Here is a 19,351-nt window from a genome sequence, read left to right on the forward strand (position 1 = left end):
TGTATTTTTATTGATATCATGATTTCTCGATTAATGGCTTCGTATTTAAAATAAGAGAAAATTGTGATAATTGGCTATTAGAAGTTTCTAGAGCCCAAGGTGATATCTTCAGACGTCTTGTCTCAGCAAAAGTGCAAAAGACATTAAAAACAGGCAACAGCTAAGCATTTGAGAAGTTTTATATTTGTTCATTATTCAACAATGATTCCCTAGTTATTTTTGTACTAATAGCTGATAATTACAGCTCTATAATTGATGATTTTATAACCTTAAAGCCACAAGAACTAATATTTTGTTATAAGTGACAAAGACGATCTTGTGTATTGCATTGTTATATTAAATAATGCAAGATATCAGACACACAAATGCATTTTTTATTAAATCAAATGTCCCTGTAGTGATGATTCAGAGCATGTTGTTTGTCATTCCTCTCAAGACATGTTTTATGTCCCACAAACCTAAAACTAGTTCCAGCACTAAGCTTATTCTTCTTCTGTTAACTAGTCTTGTTTTTGTTTTGTTTTACCTCCATGCTGCATTCAATGTCAAACATCTGTTAACGCCTGATGATCACTTCACACCTTGTCAGAGGCGTTATCATCTGATGGAAGGCCTTCAACTGGCTGCACGCGCGTGTACGCACGTGTAACCACACACACACAGCCCCACTTCCGCCCCCCGTCAGTGTTTACAAACAAGCGGCCTACAGATGGCAGGGTCACTCACCCTCATGACAAGGTCTGCATACGGGACAGCACAGGATTACAGACCTGCAGCGTAATATGAACCCAGTCAGTCTGTTATGATGTGTTTGTACTGATTACAGACGTGATCATTTAAAAAGATAGCTAACCTCATTCACTACACAGTAACAAGATGCTGCAAAGGGTGCATCGTGCAAAACCTGGCATGGATTCCGTAGTGGAGCAGGAAGACCATCATGCACTGAGGCTTTTTACGCTGCTTCGACGTGAAGAGACTGCAAAACAAAAATAATAATCCCATTCATGTGGTAGTTTCTTGTTTTTGAATGTATGAATAGTTGGTAATATAGATGCATTATCACAGATTATGGATTACATTTCGCTGCAGGGTTTATTGTGACTGATTGCACGTGTAGAGCAGTTGCTCCACTCCTTTCCTGTGTGTGTGTGTGTGCGCGTGTGTGTGTAAAAAAAAAAAAAAAACCTCAAGCATATGCGCGTATTGCTACCCACCAACCGACCTTGAATCTGTCCTCAGATTAGTTCTCTCACGTGATTGGTGGCGGGCGCATGAGCTGCATCGGCTTTCCTCGATTCCCATTGGCGGAGCGCGCTGTCACTCAAGCCACATCCGCCCTCTAAGCTCCGTTTGGTTGGATCTCTCCGCTCCCCTTTCTCTCGGCGGTGGGTCGGAGCCGCTGTCCCTCGGCCTCCTCGCATGTTTCCCCTCTAAATTCCTGTTTTGAATTTGAAGCCCCTTCTCTTGTAGATTTCATTTTTACACGCCTCTGTTTTTAGGCCACACAGTCGGGCGTCCACACACACACAAACCGGTGTTTTTTTGTTTTTTATTTGTCCCAAATATTACCTCAAACCTCCTCCAGAACATGGCCGTGGCGGTGAGCGGATCGTCGTCTGGGCCGGTCGCCCGGCTCGAGGGCCGTGAATTCGAATACATGATGAAGAAGCGCTCGGTGACCATCGGCCGGAACTCGTCTCAGGGCTCCGTGGACGTGAGCATGGGCCACTCGAGCTTCATCTCCCGGAGGCACCTGGAGATATTCACCGCCAGCGACGACGGCGGCGGCACCGGCAGCAGCGGGGATTTCTACCTGAGGTGTCTCGGTAAAAACGGGGTGTTTGTGGACGGAGTGTTCCTCCGACGAGGCGCCCCCCCTCTGCAGCTTCCACGAATGTAAGTCCCCCCCCCCCCCCCCTTCCATGTGGATGCTAGCTCTAGTGTAGCCACGCATGCTACAGTACACAGTCAACAACATTGGGTTTACATTGCCTAGCAAGGCTCGAGAGGACCACGTGTTTTATTAGCATGTTAGCAAGAACTCCGCATCCTGTCCCCTATGCCATTTTCTTTGTTGACATTTTTTGTTCGCAAACTGTGTTAACGTGACACGTGGACACCCTTAAGTCCCCCCCCAAAAAATGTGTGTACCTCGTGAGACTGTAAACATTCGTCCCCGTGTCGTCATGCAAACACGTTAGCTTAGCATGTTAGCCGCAGCTTGTCCAGTAGTTGTGAATGGAGTTCTCCACTCGACCCCTAAACGTAAACAAACCAGCCCGTCACCGCCCTGCCGGCTCACAACACGGAGCCTGCTGCACCGGTAGCCTCTTCACAAGCGGCCGAAGTCATGCGACGGCCACCATTGAAGCAAGGAAACTGCCCCTAAAAGTTAATTTAACAATTAAACAACACGTCCTTTGACATGGAGATTGGTGCATCTCTTGAAGGAGAGTTGCAGGTTGCGGTGCCATTGTTTAACTTTAAGGGTTGTTGTGACCTAATCAAACCTTTTATCACGCAGATGAATCTATAACTTAACTCAAGTAATAGGTTGTAAAACTGACACAAAGTAACAATAAGTCAGGTTCCAGCAGGTCGTGCTGACATGTTTAAATCTACAGAGAACTAATCACCGACCATTTTGATGGCAACTTCTCAAATGTACTGTTTATATATCTCTGTGTTTCTCATGTTTGTTGGAAGAAAATAAGCAATTTTAAATAGAAATGACAGTTATTCTGTGAATTGATATGCTGATGGACAGGAGGTTAATCCCAAATGTTGCTAACTATTTTTAACTGTCGTTTATAAAACACAAAGTCGACCGTCCGCTCCTTCTCTCTCTCACTTCGTCGTACGTTGTGTAATCTTTGTGTTTTGGTCTGTTGGTACAAAACAAACAGTTTAAGGATGTGAACGTGGAGAACGGGAAGATCGTCTCTAGTGGGAAAACAAAACAACTCGGCCTGTTTATATATTTCTTTTGTGGTTTATTTTAGCATGCTTTAAAGGTGGTTTCTGTTTATTCACTGAAGTGACTTTTATAGTAGATAAACCTGCCAACACTGCTCTACGCTATTGTGCAATCGCTCAATGTGCAACCACTTGTTTATTCTGCACAAAGAAAGACAACTTGTTCTGACTTGGTTTTGAATTTCTGGACCCACTGGCATTGCAGAAAAATATCGTCTGCAGCCGAACATGTTTGTGTCGTGTTAGCTACATCACACACACACCATCACATTAGCGAGCGCCACGAGGAACTAGGTCGGCGCAGCTTTGGTTTCAGGTTCTCGTATTGATCCTTCAAATGAAGAGCTTTTAATCAGCAGCAACACGGACCTCCATAAGTAAGACTCCCAGCACTGGCTCTCACGTGCTTTTAGTGTAATCCTCGAGCTGGAGGCGACACTCGGGACGACCCCTCGGCGTCCAACGCTAAGACGGCTGGAGACGCAGATCGAGACGGCATGAGAGCGCCGGCGGGGCGGCGGGGCCGTGGGGACAGGTCGCTGGTATTCCAGGGATTCCTCTCCGGTGATGTAAACAGAAAGGAACGTCCCTCACTCCCCCGCTCTCCCTCCCCTCTCCCAACACCCGCAAATCCTCTCCCAAGTTGGTGCTCTTCCTGTCTTGCCGTCTTCTTTTGTTTACGTTCTTTTTTTTTTTTTTTGGTCGCGTTGTGGGTGGGGGTGAAAATCAAGGGAAAGTTTTTTTTTCTTCTTTTCAGTCGAACAAGCTTTGTTTGTTGCCGTCCTCGCAGCTTAGCAGCATAGCAACTGTGCGTTTTGTGTGTTTCTTTTTTGGGGCGTTCGGGGCCTCATTGTTCACACGGAGAGAAAATAGGGTCAATAAAGAGGCTTCAGTGAATGCATGCTTTGAGGTGGATACTCCACAACATGGACACAGCCCCCCCCCCCCAGATAATTAACAATGTCTCATTATCAATGAAATTATAGATGTTTCCTAAATGAAGCTTCTGACTAGACTTCATTCCCTAAACCTGTAAATATCTGGACAACAACAACATCTAACTACTCTTCCTCTTGATCAAACAGTTTTTTTTCCGGTCATTCAAATTAGCAGAAATGCAGAACATTGAGCTTCCTCAATGTGACGTTTTATGTCGTTGTTAAATGAATTTCTTTGGGTTTGGAGCTGTCGGTTTGACATTTTGATTAACTGAGATGAATATTTTGCATTTATCACCACTTAAAACCTGTGACAAAGGTATTTGAGAATGTTAACACGGTTCTCTTAAACAACAAATATGAAGACTTCCAAGTATCAAAAGCTGGCGTCTGATTTACAGTCAACAACCGTTTTATTTTGTCTCCTTGTGTTGCTACGTTACACACTTGATGCATTTGAAGATTCTTGAAAAAAGGTAGTTGTACAGAAAGAACATTGTCCAACCAGGTTATTGAGAAAAGTATTTTTACTATCAAACTAAGATGTTAAAGTATAAACCCGGCTGTGCACGTCGAGATGTGTCCGCCCGAGTGAATGTTTAAATCCTCAAACAGGAACCAGTCAGAGCCTGCTCACCAAACTCTGCTATCATACGAGTAGTGAACGTTCTGCACGGGCTTGCATTGCGTGTCGTTTTTTTTTTTTTTTTACCTTTTTTAAAGCTTCTAATGAGTTTTTCCAATGAAGCTTTGAATGTCGTCATATTTGATTACAGCCGGGCGCCTCGCTGCAGCAGACGTGTTTTAGTCCTCAGCTCAAGTTGAGCTTTGTGAACGGCTCAACGCCAACACATACGGGGTGATGCAGAGTTTTTACTTTCGATTAAAACATGAGTTTTTGGAAATAATTGCATCTTTTGGAGACGAGGAGCCACATCACACGTTTATTTGAGAGAGTGGAATATAGTTGCTTTAAGTTATGATGTCATCGTTTTAAATGAAGCTTCAAACTGTTTGGTTCAGCCCGGTTTGTGGTCGTTGTGATATTAAACGCCTGTGATTAAATATAATGTTAACACTCCTTTTTATAAACATTTATAACTTCAAACTGTGCCGCTTGTAAAACATCTTAAAGACGTCAGCGCTGAGCCGCAGGACGCCGCGACCACCTGCAGGTCAGAGAGCAGATCGACCATCTCGAGTAAACGCGATGATGATCTGAAGATAGAAACCAGCGCGTGCTGCCTGATGTACACGTATACATGTGTCCTTATTCTATATTCTCTTATTAAATGGTTGACAGTGGAGCTTAGTTATGAACCAATATTTATATTTGAACATTCATCGTCCTCGTGGTGAAACGCAGACGAGAACACGACGGAGCAGGATTGTTTCTGTGATCTTTTTCTTCTTTATTGATTATATTTAGCCGTCACTGTCCCCACTCTGTCAGCTCTCCACAGCCCGCTAGATATTGAGAAGTGCTCTGATGTTATTTAAGGAATCCTTTCCGTCGCTTTGTCTCGTCTGTGTGGCCGTCCTGAGAGGGAACGGGGCTCACGGTGCGAAAGGGTCTGCCCTCACCAGTCTGAGCTCCAGGAAGTGTTTCAGGCTCCATTTGTGATGTAGGTGTCGGGGAAACGCTTCTCTCAGCAGATGCCAGCTCTGTGACAAAAAACTGCTGTGCCTGGCACTCTAACGAGACGAAAACCAAAGTGTGTCTGCTCCGGCTCCCAGCAGTGATTTAGAGGAGTTTCCTTCTATTCACTGGTATCTGTGAGTGTTAAGTTATCATGACGGCTCCCTTTTTATCCCTCATGTATAGAAGTCTACGGTACGCCAACGATTGGGTGTGTTGTTATCATGTCCCAAAAAAACACTGTGATAAAAGGAATCCTCCCGACAACGTGCTCGGTTTCTGTTGGCAGCGTCCTCGCATTCCTGAGTCCAGTCTGTTGGTTGTTGTAGTTTCTTTTTATTCCTGCACATCTAAAAGGAGAAGCAAAGATAGAAACGTCTGTTTAAGTAACGTGTAGTTCTATAAGATGAACAGGAAGTGACCATATTAGGACTGAGGAGGAGTGACGTAGAGACCTGTCAATCACTGTGTAGCCCCGCCCCTAAAGCATCCCCTGCTTTATGGTCTGTTTGACTCTAAATGGACCATAATTTACTAAATGAACATCATGCTGTATTGAAGAAGACTTGAAACTAGAGATTGAGACCATAAACTCATGTTTACAATGTTTACTGAGGTAATAAATCAAGAGAGAAGTAGAGTCATTTTCTCATAGACTTCTATACAACCAGAGGAGTCGCCCCCTGGTGGACACTAGAGAGAATGCAGCTTTAACACATGAAGCTTTGGCTTCACTCGGCGGGACCGGAGGCTGCCGCCTGGTTTGAGCTGAGGCTAGGCGATATATATTGTACTTGATGGATTCTGGCTTGAACAACGATGGTTGGAGTGTTGATGTGAGGTTAAAACGTTGGGATGAAGTGCTCCTCAGAGCCCTGCGGCCGCTTCTCTGCCAGAAAAAGGCGATATGTGACTCCACAAAGAATCAAGAAACAAGACCACTTTAAATGTAGTTTTTACCGGATATGTCGGGACTAATAATCCCTAAAGAGACGTGCACGTTACCATTGGATGCATGTTTTTCTAATTGTTGACATGGTGCTGAGGCTTGTGCCCTTTAAAGCACATCTTCATATTCCCTTCATCCAGAGCGGCGCCGGTCCTCCGCCGCGTAACCACCGCGAGCTATCGCTGCTAATCTGCTTCTTCTGACAGAGAGGGATTCTCATCAAGCCATGCATTCAGTATTCAAATTTAATTAACTTGCATGTCTCTCTCTCTGCTAATTAAAGTCATCCAGAGAATCCACCACAGCGGAGGTTTATGTGGCGTTAATCAAGTGCTCGCTGATTTGATTGGTTTTCATCCACGGATTCCTCTTGAGGGTGTTTTTAACTCTCTGAAACCCAGAAGCGTGCTTTCTTTACTGAATCGAACTGCACCTTTTTATCACAGCCAGAAGCTGTAAAAACCATCGTTATCGCCAGGTTTTCATCTTTCCACCGGTCCTTGAACGCATCATGTGTGACCAACGCTTCCATCAGAACCAAAACAAAGCTTAACATTTAGATATTATGTAAAAACGTTTTATTCTACAGGTCTCATTTAATACCTCGCCCCCCAAAAAAAGCTTGAAAACTATGAAGCCGCGATTGGTTCATCTGAGACCAACAGTCACGTGACAAATAATCTGTGAAGCTTCGACTGAACCGCTGATGAACGCCGAGCAGAGAGGAGCGGCTGTACCAATGGAAATAGTTTAATGTACTGTTATTCTGCACTAAAGACATGTTTGAGTTCTCTCTGCTTCCAGCCATGATTGTATTGTTTCCATACATTGTTTAAAAAAGACAGAAGCCTCATCTGAACACCGTCTTGTTTTGTGTTGCAGGTGCACTTTCAGGTTCCCCAGCACAAACATCAAGATCACGTTCACGGCGCTGTCCAGTGGGAAGAAAGTGAAGCGTGAAGCTCCAGAGTCCCCCGTGAAGCCGGTGCAGCCGCAGATCTCCCCGCTGACCATCAACATTCCAGACAACATCGCTCACCTCATGAGCCCGCTGCCGTCGCCCACCGGCACCATCAGGTACTCTCCTCCGCAGGTCACCGCGCGTCCACGGCCTTGGAGGCGGCAGGAAGTGACTTCTTCTTTGTCTCTTCTCTTCACCGTCCTCGCCGACGAGGATTTATTAGCATTGAGCATAAATATACCTCTAACTGTATGGATTAATGTCCAGAACTGATCGGGTTTGAGGTCGTTTTTAGTTAATTCAAGAAAAAGTAACGACTTGTTGAAAATAAACAGGAACAGTTCTTGAAATAAGTCAGTTTTTATAAATATAGAACCAAACATCAAAGTAGTTCTGTGTTGCTTTACCTTTCACAGGAAACACTTAAGTTCTGTAACTGGTCCCGGGTCAGATCTCGGTGGTACGGTGCCTCTCGTTGACCCTGACGTGGGCCCTCTGTGCTGATCAGCTTAGGCTTAGTTCAGAGGCTGCCGGGCTCAGAGAGGGAGGCGCCTCCATCTCAGACTCTTAAGATCCTCTCAACCCCTGATCTCCAGCCAGATGGTTTCTCCTGTCCCACACGGGTCCCGTGAAGGTTATAGGATAAGAACGTGTTGGTGAATAAACAGGCAGCAGGTGTAGAACGTGTTGTTTTGTTGGGTTTACCAACATCTCCCCAGAGTCCCATTAACTCTGGAGATCGTCCTCTACGTCCCCCGGTTATTAAAGTCCATTAAACGGATAATTAGACTGGATTCTGACTAGTGGCTCCTAAAGTGACTGCAGTATTTCCACACAGTCTGGGAGGGCGATCTGCATCGACGTCGGCCAAAAGAGTGTCACTGCAGCACTGCGGATAAGCCTAAAGGTGCCCCTCCTCGGGGGGGGGGGTGGTATTTGATCTGTCTGATGTCTTGGTTCGTCACATTAAGTTTTGTTTTTGACCCGTCTTATTGTGTGTTTTCCCTGCAGTGCTGCTAACTCGTGCCCCTCCAGCCCGCGGGGGGGCGGCTCGTCGGGCTACAGGATGGGCGGACGCATGGTCAGCTCTGCAGAGCTGCAGCTTATGAACGACAACTCACAGCCCGAGAACGACAAAGACGCCTCCGGAGGGGACAGTCCCAAGGTGAGGGGGGGGGGGGGGAGTCTGGTCTCTCTCGCCAGGCTTTTAAATGGGAAGTTATCAAAGTATATGAAGAGAGAGAGTTGGGAGTAATCTCTCTTCTGGGCTTTTCTCGTGCTCGCAAATTATTATTGTCACTATTGATTATTGTATTATTTGTATTGAAGATAATAACAGTATAACAATAATAGCACGCTTGTGTTTACTGACTCAGCCGATGTAATGAGGATGATAACGGGGTCCGTGATGGCCAACTATCTCGTTAATCACGTAATAATTTTAGTCATTTTTCTATTAAAACTGTCAACGTGTGCATCGTCTCCTATGTGAGCATTCGCTGCTTTTCTCTCCTTTTTTAAACTGAATGTTTTGACAAAACGAGACATTTGAAGACGTCGTCTCTGGAGCTCTGGAGTGAAATACTTGTTAGTTGCAGACCTGATTCGGTCCATGCTGCCTATAAATAGTTCTGGCCGATTATAAGTGATGAACCGCGTTTGTAAGCTGACGTGTGACGGCTGGAAGACGGTTTGTTTTCTGGGCGTAGTCGACCCCGATTCCTAACTCTGCATTCCTCCTCTGCTCTCGCAGGACGACTCCAAACCTCCGTACTCCTATGCACAGCTGATAGTCCAGGCCATAACGCTGGCCCAGGACAAGCAGCTCACACTAAACGGAATCTACAATCACATCACAAAGAACTACCCCTACTACAGGACCGCAGACAAGGGCTGGCAGGTGAGTCTGTTTGCTTCTCTCTGCACCCAAACCCTCATGAGATGAACCCCAGAGCCCGCCGGTGGGACGGAAAAGCATCTTCTTTTTAAACTACAGCGGTTATCATAGCCAGACGCTGTAAAATACGTCGTCTTTCCAACGGTCCTTGAACACCTCGTGTGTGTGTGACGAATTCATTTCAAATCTTTTTGCCACAAATGAACCGTTTACTTTCATCAGATTCTGTAACAAAAAAAACTTAAATTCTGCGCTCATCAGTGAAACTACGGAGCCATGATTGACTCGTCTGAGACCAAAAGTCATGTGACAAAAACAAATCTGTGAAACTTTGACTGAACTGCTGCTGAACACAGAGCAGAGAGGCTGTAAATAGTTTAATACATAGAGCACTTAAAGCCAACATTGGTAACACTTGTGGTCACTTTGAGAAATGTTGGATTTATAGATTCCAGTGTGTTGTTGTTGTTGTTATTATTATTATTATTATTATTATTATTATTATTATTATTATTATTATTATTATTATAACTGTGTCATACTGCACAAATGGCACATTAGAGTTCTCTCTACTTCTGGTCATGATTGTGTTGTTTCCACAGAGGAACAGGACTTCAGGACCACACATGTTGTTTTATTTAACGCTGTAACGTCCTCACCGCTCGTCTCTCCTCCGTCGCAGAACTCGATCCGTCACAACCTGTCGCTGAACCGCTACTTCATCAAAGTGGCGCGGTCGCAGGAGGAGCCGGGCAAAGGCTCCTTCTGGAGGATAGACCCGTCCTCGGAGGGCAAGCTCATCGAGCAGGCCTTCAGGAAACGAAGGCCGCGGGGCGTCCCCTGCTTCAGGACCCCACACGGACCCCTCTCCTCCAGGTCTGGGTTCTGCCCCCCCCCCCCCCCCCCCGCCGTGTCTCACACACACTCACACACACACACACAGTTCACCTCAGCCTCCCAGATCGTCTTGTGTTTATCTCCCAGTGTTTTTATTGTTTATGCTTGAGATTGAAGATTTCAACAGTTAGAGTTCATTCATTAGTTATTTTGTTGCAGGTCTTACAGACGTTTACAGTTTTGGTGAAAAAGACATCAGATAAATGACTCTCATGAGGTTCTTTAAGATACATTGTTGAAAAGAAATGAGTGTCAAACATTTGCATTTAAACGTGTAAAACATTGTTAATAATGTAAGACTCCATTTAAAGGAGTACTTCACCCCCAAAATATCCAGTTGTATATTAATTACTCTCAAAGCGTTTGTCTCTGATGCCTCCACGGTGAACAGAGAATCAAACCATTTAGAAGTAAGTTCAGTAAATGTGGTTTAACAACAGGACGTGTTTTAAATGGAGCGATTTTGGCTCAATTGCATCTGTTTGGGAGAAATGAGACTTTGATTAAACTGCACGAGTCATGTGAGGGTTTATGAACTGATGCCTTGATGTAGTTTTTTTTTCTGTTTTTGGCTGTTTTCTGTGAGAAACAGGAATTCAAGGGGAACGCGGGATGAGAAATTGAGGTTCAAATGGTCTTTTTGGGGTTTAAAAAGTATTCTGTCAACAAATCCCATGAAAAATAAAACACAAACTGATCCGTCGTCTCTGTCGACCCTCAGGAGCGCCCCGGCGTCTCCCAGCCACTCGGGGGTTCTCTCCGCTCACTCCAGCGGCGTCCAGACCCCCGACAGCCTATCACGGGAGGGCTCCCCGGTCCCCCTGGAGCTGGAGACCTCCTCGGCTCTCGCCCCGCCGAACACCACGGTGGTGGTCCAGCCCAAACTGGCGGTCATCCAGGAAGCACGCTTTGCACAAAACACAGGTATGAGTCGCTCTCACGGCGGTTTAAAGCTTTTGCAGAGATAGTCTGCTGTAGTTCACATGTCACACTTTAACTAATAATGATAAACAAACCTGCACATTCCTAACACCTTCTATATAAACATCCCCGTGTGCCTCTCTGTTTGTGTTCCAGTCTCGTCTGTGAACAACCAGCCGGTACTCATAGCAGTCCAGCGTCAGTTACCTCAAACCATTAAGCCAGTGACCTACACCATGGCCTCCCCAGTGAGCACCAGCACCTCCCAGCCGGCTATCCAGACGGTCCACGTCCTGCAGCAGATCCCGGCCGGGTCCCTCGGCTCCGCCGTCATCGCCCAGCCAGCCACCATCATCAAGAGCCAGCCGCTGGAGAACGGAGAGCACACGGGGCTCAAAGGTGAGCCAGGAGCATGCTGGGAAAAGATTAGCTCTAAACGTTGTTCCTCTCTGTGTTATCAGTCGATCGTGATCTCAGCACTGCTGCTCTCGGTTCCTCATCCCCGTTGTCTGTCGTCCTCTCAGTCAAAGTGGAGGCGGTTCCCACCATCACCTCTATAGGCGGCTCCAGTCGCATCATCCAGAGCTCCCAGCCCGGCGGGCCCCTGCAGACTGTTACCATCGTGCAGCAGGCCCCCATCGGACAGCACCAGCTGCCCATAAAGGCCATCATGCAGAACGGCACCCACAGCATCACCACTGCCATCCACGGACCTGCCAGCTCAGGTGAGACTTCATTAGATGTAGTCGGTTTAAACGTTGGGAGGATGTTGTGTATTAAGTGAAGCCTGATCGGACGTCTGCTTCATGGAGGAGCGAGAAGAGAAACTGAAGTTGTTCCTCAGGAGAAAACTTTTGCTGCAATCCATTTTAAATCGGAAGTTGATAATTCGTAGTCGGGATCTAAATGCGTCACGGTCAGGAGGCGACCTCCGGTTCTGACAAGTGAAGCCGATGCTTCATGTGTTAAAGCTGCATTCTCTCTAGTGTCCACCAGGGGGCGACTCCTGTGGTTGTATAGAAGTCTATGAGAAAATGACTCTACTTCTCGGTGCATCGACTCGGGAAAACATGCAGACGCCGACAGACGAGTAAACCATGAGACTTAAGACTTTAAGACATTTAAAGGTTCCGTGTGAAGCCTGTTAAACGAGAAGGCGACTGTACCGCGTCCTCGCAGAGATCTCTCTCAGGCACAGATCGACTAAGTGGAAACGGAGCTCCATCGCTGTTTACAGCACGTCTCACAACACAAACACTCCATAAAGTAAAAGCACTTTTACGAGTCTGACGTTGATTAGCATTCGTCCAGGTTTGATCACTGGAGCGTCCAACCGTCTCTAAAATCTCTAAAAGTTATATTTGCTCCTTGACTTTTATGATTCGTTGCACCCCTTTAATTTTAAACAAATATCAAAATATTTGCAGATTAACTGATTGGTTCGTGCTGGTTTGTTTGCATGATGGTTGGAACAATAGCTTCTGTATTATTTGCAGCTGAGCCGACCTCGGGCCTCTTGCAGATGTTGCTTCACCACAGACTAAAAGAGCGTTTAACCCGTCTTGTCTCCCTGCTGCTCTTCCAGCTGTGGCGAGCCCCCTCCACCTGCTGGCGGCGCACGCCTCGGCCTCGGCCTCCCTCCCCACCAAGCGACAGAACGGGGACCAGCTGGCCGGCGAACAGCCCGACGCCAAGCGAGTGAAATCGGAGGACGAGGCGGCCCGCGGCCCCGTCAGCGCGGCGGACTCGGACTCGTCGGCAGCTAACGGCCCGGGCCTCAACTAGTCTGTACCCTTACGCACCACACACCCCCCCCCCCCCCCCCCCCTCCCACCACCACCACCACCTTCTCCTCCTCCCTCCACGGTTTCTCTCTCTCTCTCTCTCTCTCTCCCGTCGTTTTGTTCCGTTTCTTCCACCACTGACTCCCGAGGTGCCAAACGGAGAGGACTCTCTTTTTTCATTTTCAGTTTCTGTTCTAGAGCGTCACAAGAAAATACATGAGTAACATCCACACCACCCCCCCCTTAAAGACTGGAATGTGGGTTGAGAACAAAATAAAGAAATGGGACAAAGAAACTCAACAAGGTGTCTCCCCCCCCCCCTGCCCCATGAGCCACTGAAACAGGAGAGTGACTAAAAACCAAGACCACAGGAAGCCTTAACAACGACTAACCCTTAAGAGCTGACCTTTTTGACCTCACGTGGTCCAGCGGGGAGAGGCCCTGACTCCAGCTCGGGCTTGGACGCCACCTTTCTGTCGCATCTACCTCAGAGCAGACAGGAGACTCCGGCAGCCAGCATCCTCTCCGGCGGGACGCGAGCGACGAGCACGACGAGCATTCAATGGTTTAAAAAATAAATAAAAATAAAAACAATATCAAGAAGAAAGAAAAAACCGGCCAACGCATCGAGAAAGGGATCAACTCGGAGCCAATATTCCTGAAACTCTGGCAGCTAGCCTCTCACAATACTGACCTTCCTTTGATCGCAGCTGTACGTAGATATGCAGTATTTTGATGTTCAGATGTGGAGCATAGGAGTTTTTTTTTTTTTTGTTCACATGTATTTTCACTTAGATAAGTAATAATTTAATTAAAAAGGAAGCGTACAAAATAATGAGGTCGGTGACATTTCGGTAACTAAGTTAGAGAAATCTCACTTTATTTCTTTTTTTTTTTTTTTTATGTGGATTTCCTTTTTTTCTGTTCGGTGAAACAGTGTGATAGTTTTTTTCGTAATATTTGTCTCCCCCCCCCTCTCCCTCGTTCTGACATATCCATATGAAAATTTGCTTAGTTATACCTTCATATTTTAATACTTGCACAGATAACCGATATAAGCATATGAAATCTCCATGTGTAGTTCCAGATGTTGACCTTGCATGTGTCCGACAACAGAGGAGTCGTTAACTGTAACTTGAACAGAGGAAAAAAAAAAAAAAAAAAAGCCCTGCTTTGTCCAAACCAGACCTGCACTTGATTAAATGTTTGTGTTTTCATTATTATTATTTTTGTTTCCTTCCCCCACCTCTCCTCCTCCTCTTCCTCCTCTTCGTCCCTCCCGGCTGTGTTGACGTTGTGGTGTTGGCAGACCCCCCCCCCCCCCCCCCCTTCACCACCTTTTGCTTGATTATTTTACTCTGTTCCGGCGACCTGACGAGTCTGTTTTCTGATTGTACACGTTCCAAACAATAGTAAAGGAAAAAAAATTTGATGTTTGTTCTGCTTCAGTGGAGAAATGCTTTTTTTTAAATAAATTAATTTAAAGCCCCCTTCTTTCTTCTCCTGTATCTTTTGCTTCAGTGTCCCGAGTGGTGTAGTTCCTCTCGCCTCCACAGGGGGGCGGTATAGGAAGGTTTATCAGGCTGTCAGATGGAGAGAAAAGCAGCAGATTAACTGTCCTTTAACACAAGATGTCTGCATCCTAAAACACATGAACAGTCGGGTAATACTCTCAATACATTTTACCCACATCAATTCAAAAGCATTGGAAAAATAAAAGCTTTCAGTTTTTTATCTTGAGATGGAACGTCATTACACAATGACCGCACAAGAATAGCAAAGAATCACAGTTACACACTTGTAGAGAACCTTTAGTCTAAATATTTATCTTTGCAGATGAAAGACGAGTGAATTGAGCGTCTACTTATAGAAGTACAGTAAATTGTTTTACGACCGTGATCAACAAAAGATTAACTTCAGTAATGTAAGCATGAGGTGTGGTAATCGGTGGTAAAGGGTCAGCAGGGTTCATAAAGGTTCATAAAGGTTCATAAGGGTTCATAAGCTCAAAGTAAGGAGCTGAAGCTACCGAAGCTAAATCAAAAGGAAGAGGAGCAGAGAACAAACAAACTACACTTCATTGTTTTCTAGGAGGAAAAGCAAAATAATATAACAGAGGATAACGAGTACAAACAATAAAATCTCAAGTTATAAAATCAAGATAAAAGTAAAAACAAGTTGGTTTTAAGGAGCTTTTGAAAGATGTGCCGTAATTGAGTTATTTGAGAATCTTAAATGTGGATCAAAATCATGTGTAGGAAAACAAGGATACAGTAAGAACAAAGACTTAATGAGTCAGTGCAGCCTGTTTAAGCTCTGCGTGTTTCTCAGAATTCACCTCGCGTGTTTGGGGATAAACCGACGCCCACAACAGTGAAACAATTATCCAGCTTTCACCCCCGCAGAGGTCCAACATTCCTCCTTTGTGTTGGAGGAGCTAAATAAAGCTGCAGCGTCTGTGCTGTTTCCTCAGAAGATTCACTTAAAGCAGCAACAAACTTCATCAGCTACTGAACTATGTTCATGATTAGGAGTTATTATTTAATATCCTGTTAATATCTGTGTGCGCCTTAATGTTCACCTCTGAAGCAAGTTAGGTAAGTCAAGACTTAAAGTCTTGACTAAAGTCCAGAGTCAAGACTTAGTCTTGAGTCAATTTCCAAGTCAAGATTTTAAGTCTTGAGTCAAGTCCCGAGTCAAAACTTAGTCTTGAGTCAAGTCCGAAGTCAAGACTCAAAGTCTTGAGTCAAGTCCCGAGTCAAATCCCGATGTAATATCTTTTAGATATTAGTAGTTTGCTGTTATATTAATGCTTTGAATGTCGTAAACTGCTCCTTTAACGTTAGTTGACTAAGGAAATGAAGAAAAAGTCAATTGATTCGTGGATCACTTTTTAAGTAACGTACTTTATAATATTTGGGGGACAGTATCAAGTATTTTCAAATTAAAAAAAGACTCAAGTCCAGGTGAAGTGACGAGTCATTGGTGTAAAGTCATGTGATTCATGTCAACACCTCTGTTACTTAGTGAGGAAAACATGCTTCTGTAATTTCTTCTTCTGCTTTTTCATTAGCAAGTTAACGACCTCTCACCTCTGGCTTCTCTGTATGTAAACACACACACACACACACTGTGCAACCTTGAGTCTCTGGTTGAATACTGCTGCTAGACACCAGTGGAAGGGAAGCAGCAGCAGCATTTAAAGCACACACACACACACGCTTGTGTTGCCCACACTGCTGGCTGTGTAGGTGGAGTCTCCATGGAAACCCGGAGCTTGAGTGTTGATACTCTGAAAGCGGGTTTAGAGGATGATGAAGAGTCCGCTGCTCCGTTTGGTCTCATTCTAATTGTTCTCAGAACTATCCGTCCCCTCCGTTTTCAAGAATCGAAAGAGCTAACCGCTAACAGACGCTAAACCACCGGAGACCTGAGGTCTTTTATTAGCTCGTCTGTCAGGGTCATGAGGCCGCTTGTTGTTTGTATTGCCAGAGGGGGGGGGGGGGGGGGGGGGGGGCTGGACTATTCCAGGACTCTAATCCTCTGATGATATCTGGTCCCTGCATGTTGACCTGCAGCAGCGCCTTAAAGCTGCTGTTTCCACACGTCGTGGATAAACAGTTTAGCGTTGAGGAGCCACTTCCACTAAATATGGACGACAACAAGAACCTGCTCTGGATTGACCTGGGCCTTCAACTGCTGAAATACCACCTTATAACCACACGATGGCGCCACAGCTAGGGTTATTATTCGTTTCTTGGGCTGTAACTACATAACGTTATGTATTCGTATTAAACCGTTCGGTACGAGGCTTACAAACCGAACAAAACGTTTGAATAATACTAGTGCATTTGGAAAATGCAGAAGCTTAAATTGTAGGAAATATAATGTTTTCTGCGTTCACTCGGAGACAGCAGTCTGTGTGACCTCTGAACCAGAACAAAAACAGCTGGGGCTCTGCAAGTGTTCCGGGAGGCTAGGCTAACTAGCTTAACGGAAAAACAACAGCAGTAACACGCATTCTGCTACACACTCAAGGGCCATTCAGATATTAGATGTAAACCTTACCAAATGCTGATCACATCCTCTTTTCTTTGTTGACAAAGAGTTTAATCCCACGGTTAAATCACAACTCACAAATCTGTTTCTCCTCCTTCAGCCATTGAGTGTTAAAAAACAAAGCTAGGTAAAGAAAAATAATAATCTACACCAAGCAAAATGCTAAAAATATCATAATTTCTTCCATATCTTTCAATTTGAACTCTTACTACTCCGACTAAGCCTCTGCTGTAAATTTCGTTTCACAATAGTCACGTGCTCACCCACTGACCAATCACAGCACACGCTGCATCTCACTGCAGAGCTGCTGCTGCAAACTGAGCTGCACGTAATGCTGACGTGCTTATAGGCCAGCTAGCCGCTCTGGCACGTCAAAGAATACCGCCAACATGTCAAACTAAAGATCTGATTGGTTGAAGACTATGACAATCAACAATATCGTCCCCATTCACTTAAACTGCACATGGATTCACTGGGTGAGTCTGCAGGCCTCGGGCCTCTCTTCTTACCTAGAGACACAGAGGTGAACTCTGATTGGATAAAAGCTCTACTTAAAACAAGCTGCACTGAAGCAGAGCAACTGAGGAAGACGGTAGCTGTGCAATGAGAAAATAAGATAATGGGAAAAATATTTTTATGAATTATGATGCATGTAGTGTATTTAAGAAAAATTATTAAACTATAGCTATAACTTTGTGATTGTGTTTAGGCCAGCAGAGAAGGCTTTGCAAGCCCTGACGGCCCACCACTGTCGCAATCCCTGTTTTGACATAACAGCCTTTTCAGTCTTTCGGCTTCACATGACTCTGATTATAACCAATCAGAGCTGCAGCTGTTAACTGTTTTTGTATTTACTGTTGCTCTCTCTCTAGCTTTTGTTTTCTTTTTTTGTGGGTTATGTTGTCTTTTTGCTTCCCATTTCAGAAATAATTGTCACAAATTGAAAAATGTGTGAGTCCTACGAAGCTTTTGTGTGCTCACATGAGAGCACATGAGAGCTTCCATACCATGTTTTCTTCCTGACTAGTGGAGATAAAACAGGTGTTTATTTTATTACTTTGTCTATTTGTGTCTGTAGATTTCTTCTAAATTCACCACAAGTTACCATTAGATAATGCTTAATTTGCGTATTCAAACATAACATTTCAGAAAACTTGTAATACATAAAGTAATAGTCTTAATGTGAGTGATGAAGTGGTGAAGGTTCATGGTGATATCTATGAGTTCATGTGTTGACCCTCTTCACCTGTAGAGTCTCTAAATGTCTGTAATGAAATAAACGTCTCTTTAAAGGACGTTTTCTCTGAATGAGTTTGTTCTCAGACTCTGATGATAAATCTCCACTTCAGCAGCTCTTACACACACCAAACTTTACACTTTCATTCCTCTCTATGTGCTGAAGGTTTTACAGAGAGGTTAACGGTATTTTCTGATTAATGGAATGATAAAAATAGATTCTCTCTGTAAAAGACCTTTGATTCTAATATATCAACAAAATAAAAGAAGAATTTTAAACCTTGCTTTATTCAATGTAATACAAAAAAAATAGTGTCCTAATGTAAATAATCAACTGGGGAAGTGTCATGGTAATATCTATTTGTTAAAACTCTATTCTTCCCTTAATTTGATTAGTGAAACATGTCATCACTTGACACAAGAGAAGATCACCTCATGTTCCAAATCAACAGTTGGATGTTGTAATTGTATTTGTTGAATAAATTGTCCCCCTGATGGATGATGAAGATGTATTTATTGGCTTGTTAAAAGTTTTTGTATTATATTGGTTTCTTCATGCAGTTTGTCCTTCAGACTTATGATTTAAGTGGATAAACTAAAGCAGTCGTTGTTGTGTTGCATGAAAGGATTCTTGTGAATGTGTAAACACGTCACTTTGTGTGTTCTGGGTGATTTCTTTTTTCCAGAATAAAAGCTTTCCTATCCCGGAGCAGCTAATAGAAAACCTCTGTCCACAGAATAAATTACTTTTCTGTGACAGGAAGAAAATATCTTGCACGCTAAAAAACAACAACACACCATCACAAAGAACAATATGAGTGCAGTACTCTCACTGACCCCATGATGGCAGTGCAGAGCAAAGCATGCAGACGCACCACATGCACATGACAACAAAGTGCTGCACCGGATGACAGTCACAGCACCTCTAATGTTTTATTCTTTCACTCTCTCAGCCTCTCAATGGCCCTGACACTTCATCGCAGCCATTTCCATAAGCAGCAGAGACGTGAAAGAGGACAGAGGGATGAGAGTGGGATGGAAACAGAGAGAGAGGGTGAAAGAAAGCAGTGGAGAGAGAGAGAGAGAGAGAG

At 44.6% G+C, this 19,351-nt stretch overlaps 1 protein-coding gene across 1 annotated transcript; it reads left to right on the top strand.

Annotated features, from left to right (window-relative positions):
- The first annotated feature begins 1,389 nt into the window (after window positions 1-1,389).
- Window positions 1,390-14,192, top strand: foxk2b (forkhead box K2b). Its single transcript, XM_079178001.1, has 9 exons — window positions 1,390-1,899; window positions 7,388-7,582; window positions 8,478-8,631; window positions 9,220-9,366; window positions 10,046-10,239; window positions 10,982-11,184; window positions 11,338-11,580; window positions 11,706-11,906; window positions 12,767-14,192. Exons 1-9 carry the CDS (start codon window positions 1,592-1,594, stop codon window positions 12,964-12,966), a joined length of 1,845 nt encoding a protein of 614 aa, XP_079034127.1. The 5' UTR covers window positions 1,390-1,591; the 3' UTR covers window positions 12,967-14,192.
- The last annotated feature ends 5,159 nt before the right edge of the window (window positions 14,193-19,351 follow it).

This window comes from Pholis gunnellus, assembly GCF_910591455.1.
Source record: "Pholis gunnellus genome assembly, chromosome: 17".
NCBI lineage: Eukaryota > Metazoa > Chordata > Actinopteri > Perciformes > Pholidae > Pholis > Pholis gunnellus.

Bases quoted from the DNA above. Each gene is read 5' to 3' on its own strand.
- foxk2b (XM_079178001.1), top strand. From the start codon at position 1,592: ATGGCCGTGGCGGTGAGCGGATCGTCGTCTGGGCCGGTCGCCCGGCTC. The intron at 8,632-9,219 runs GTGAGGGGGGGG...CTGCTCTCGCAG, and splicing joins CCGGAGGGGACAGTCCCAAG to GACGACTCCAAACCTCCGTA. The intron at 9,367-10,045 runs GTGAGTCTGTTT...CCTCCGTCGCAG, and splicing joins CCGCAGACAAGGGCTGGCAG to AACTCGATCCGTCACAACCT.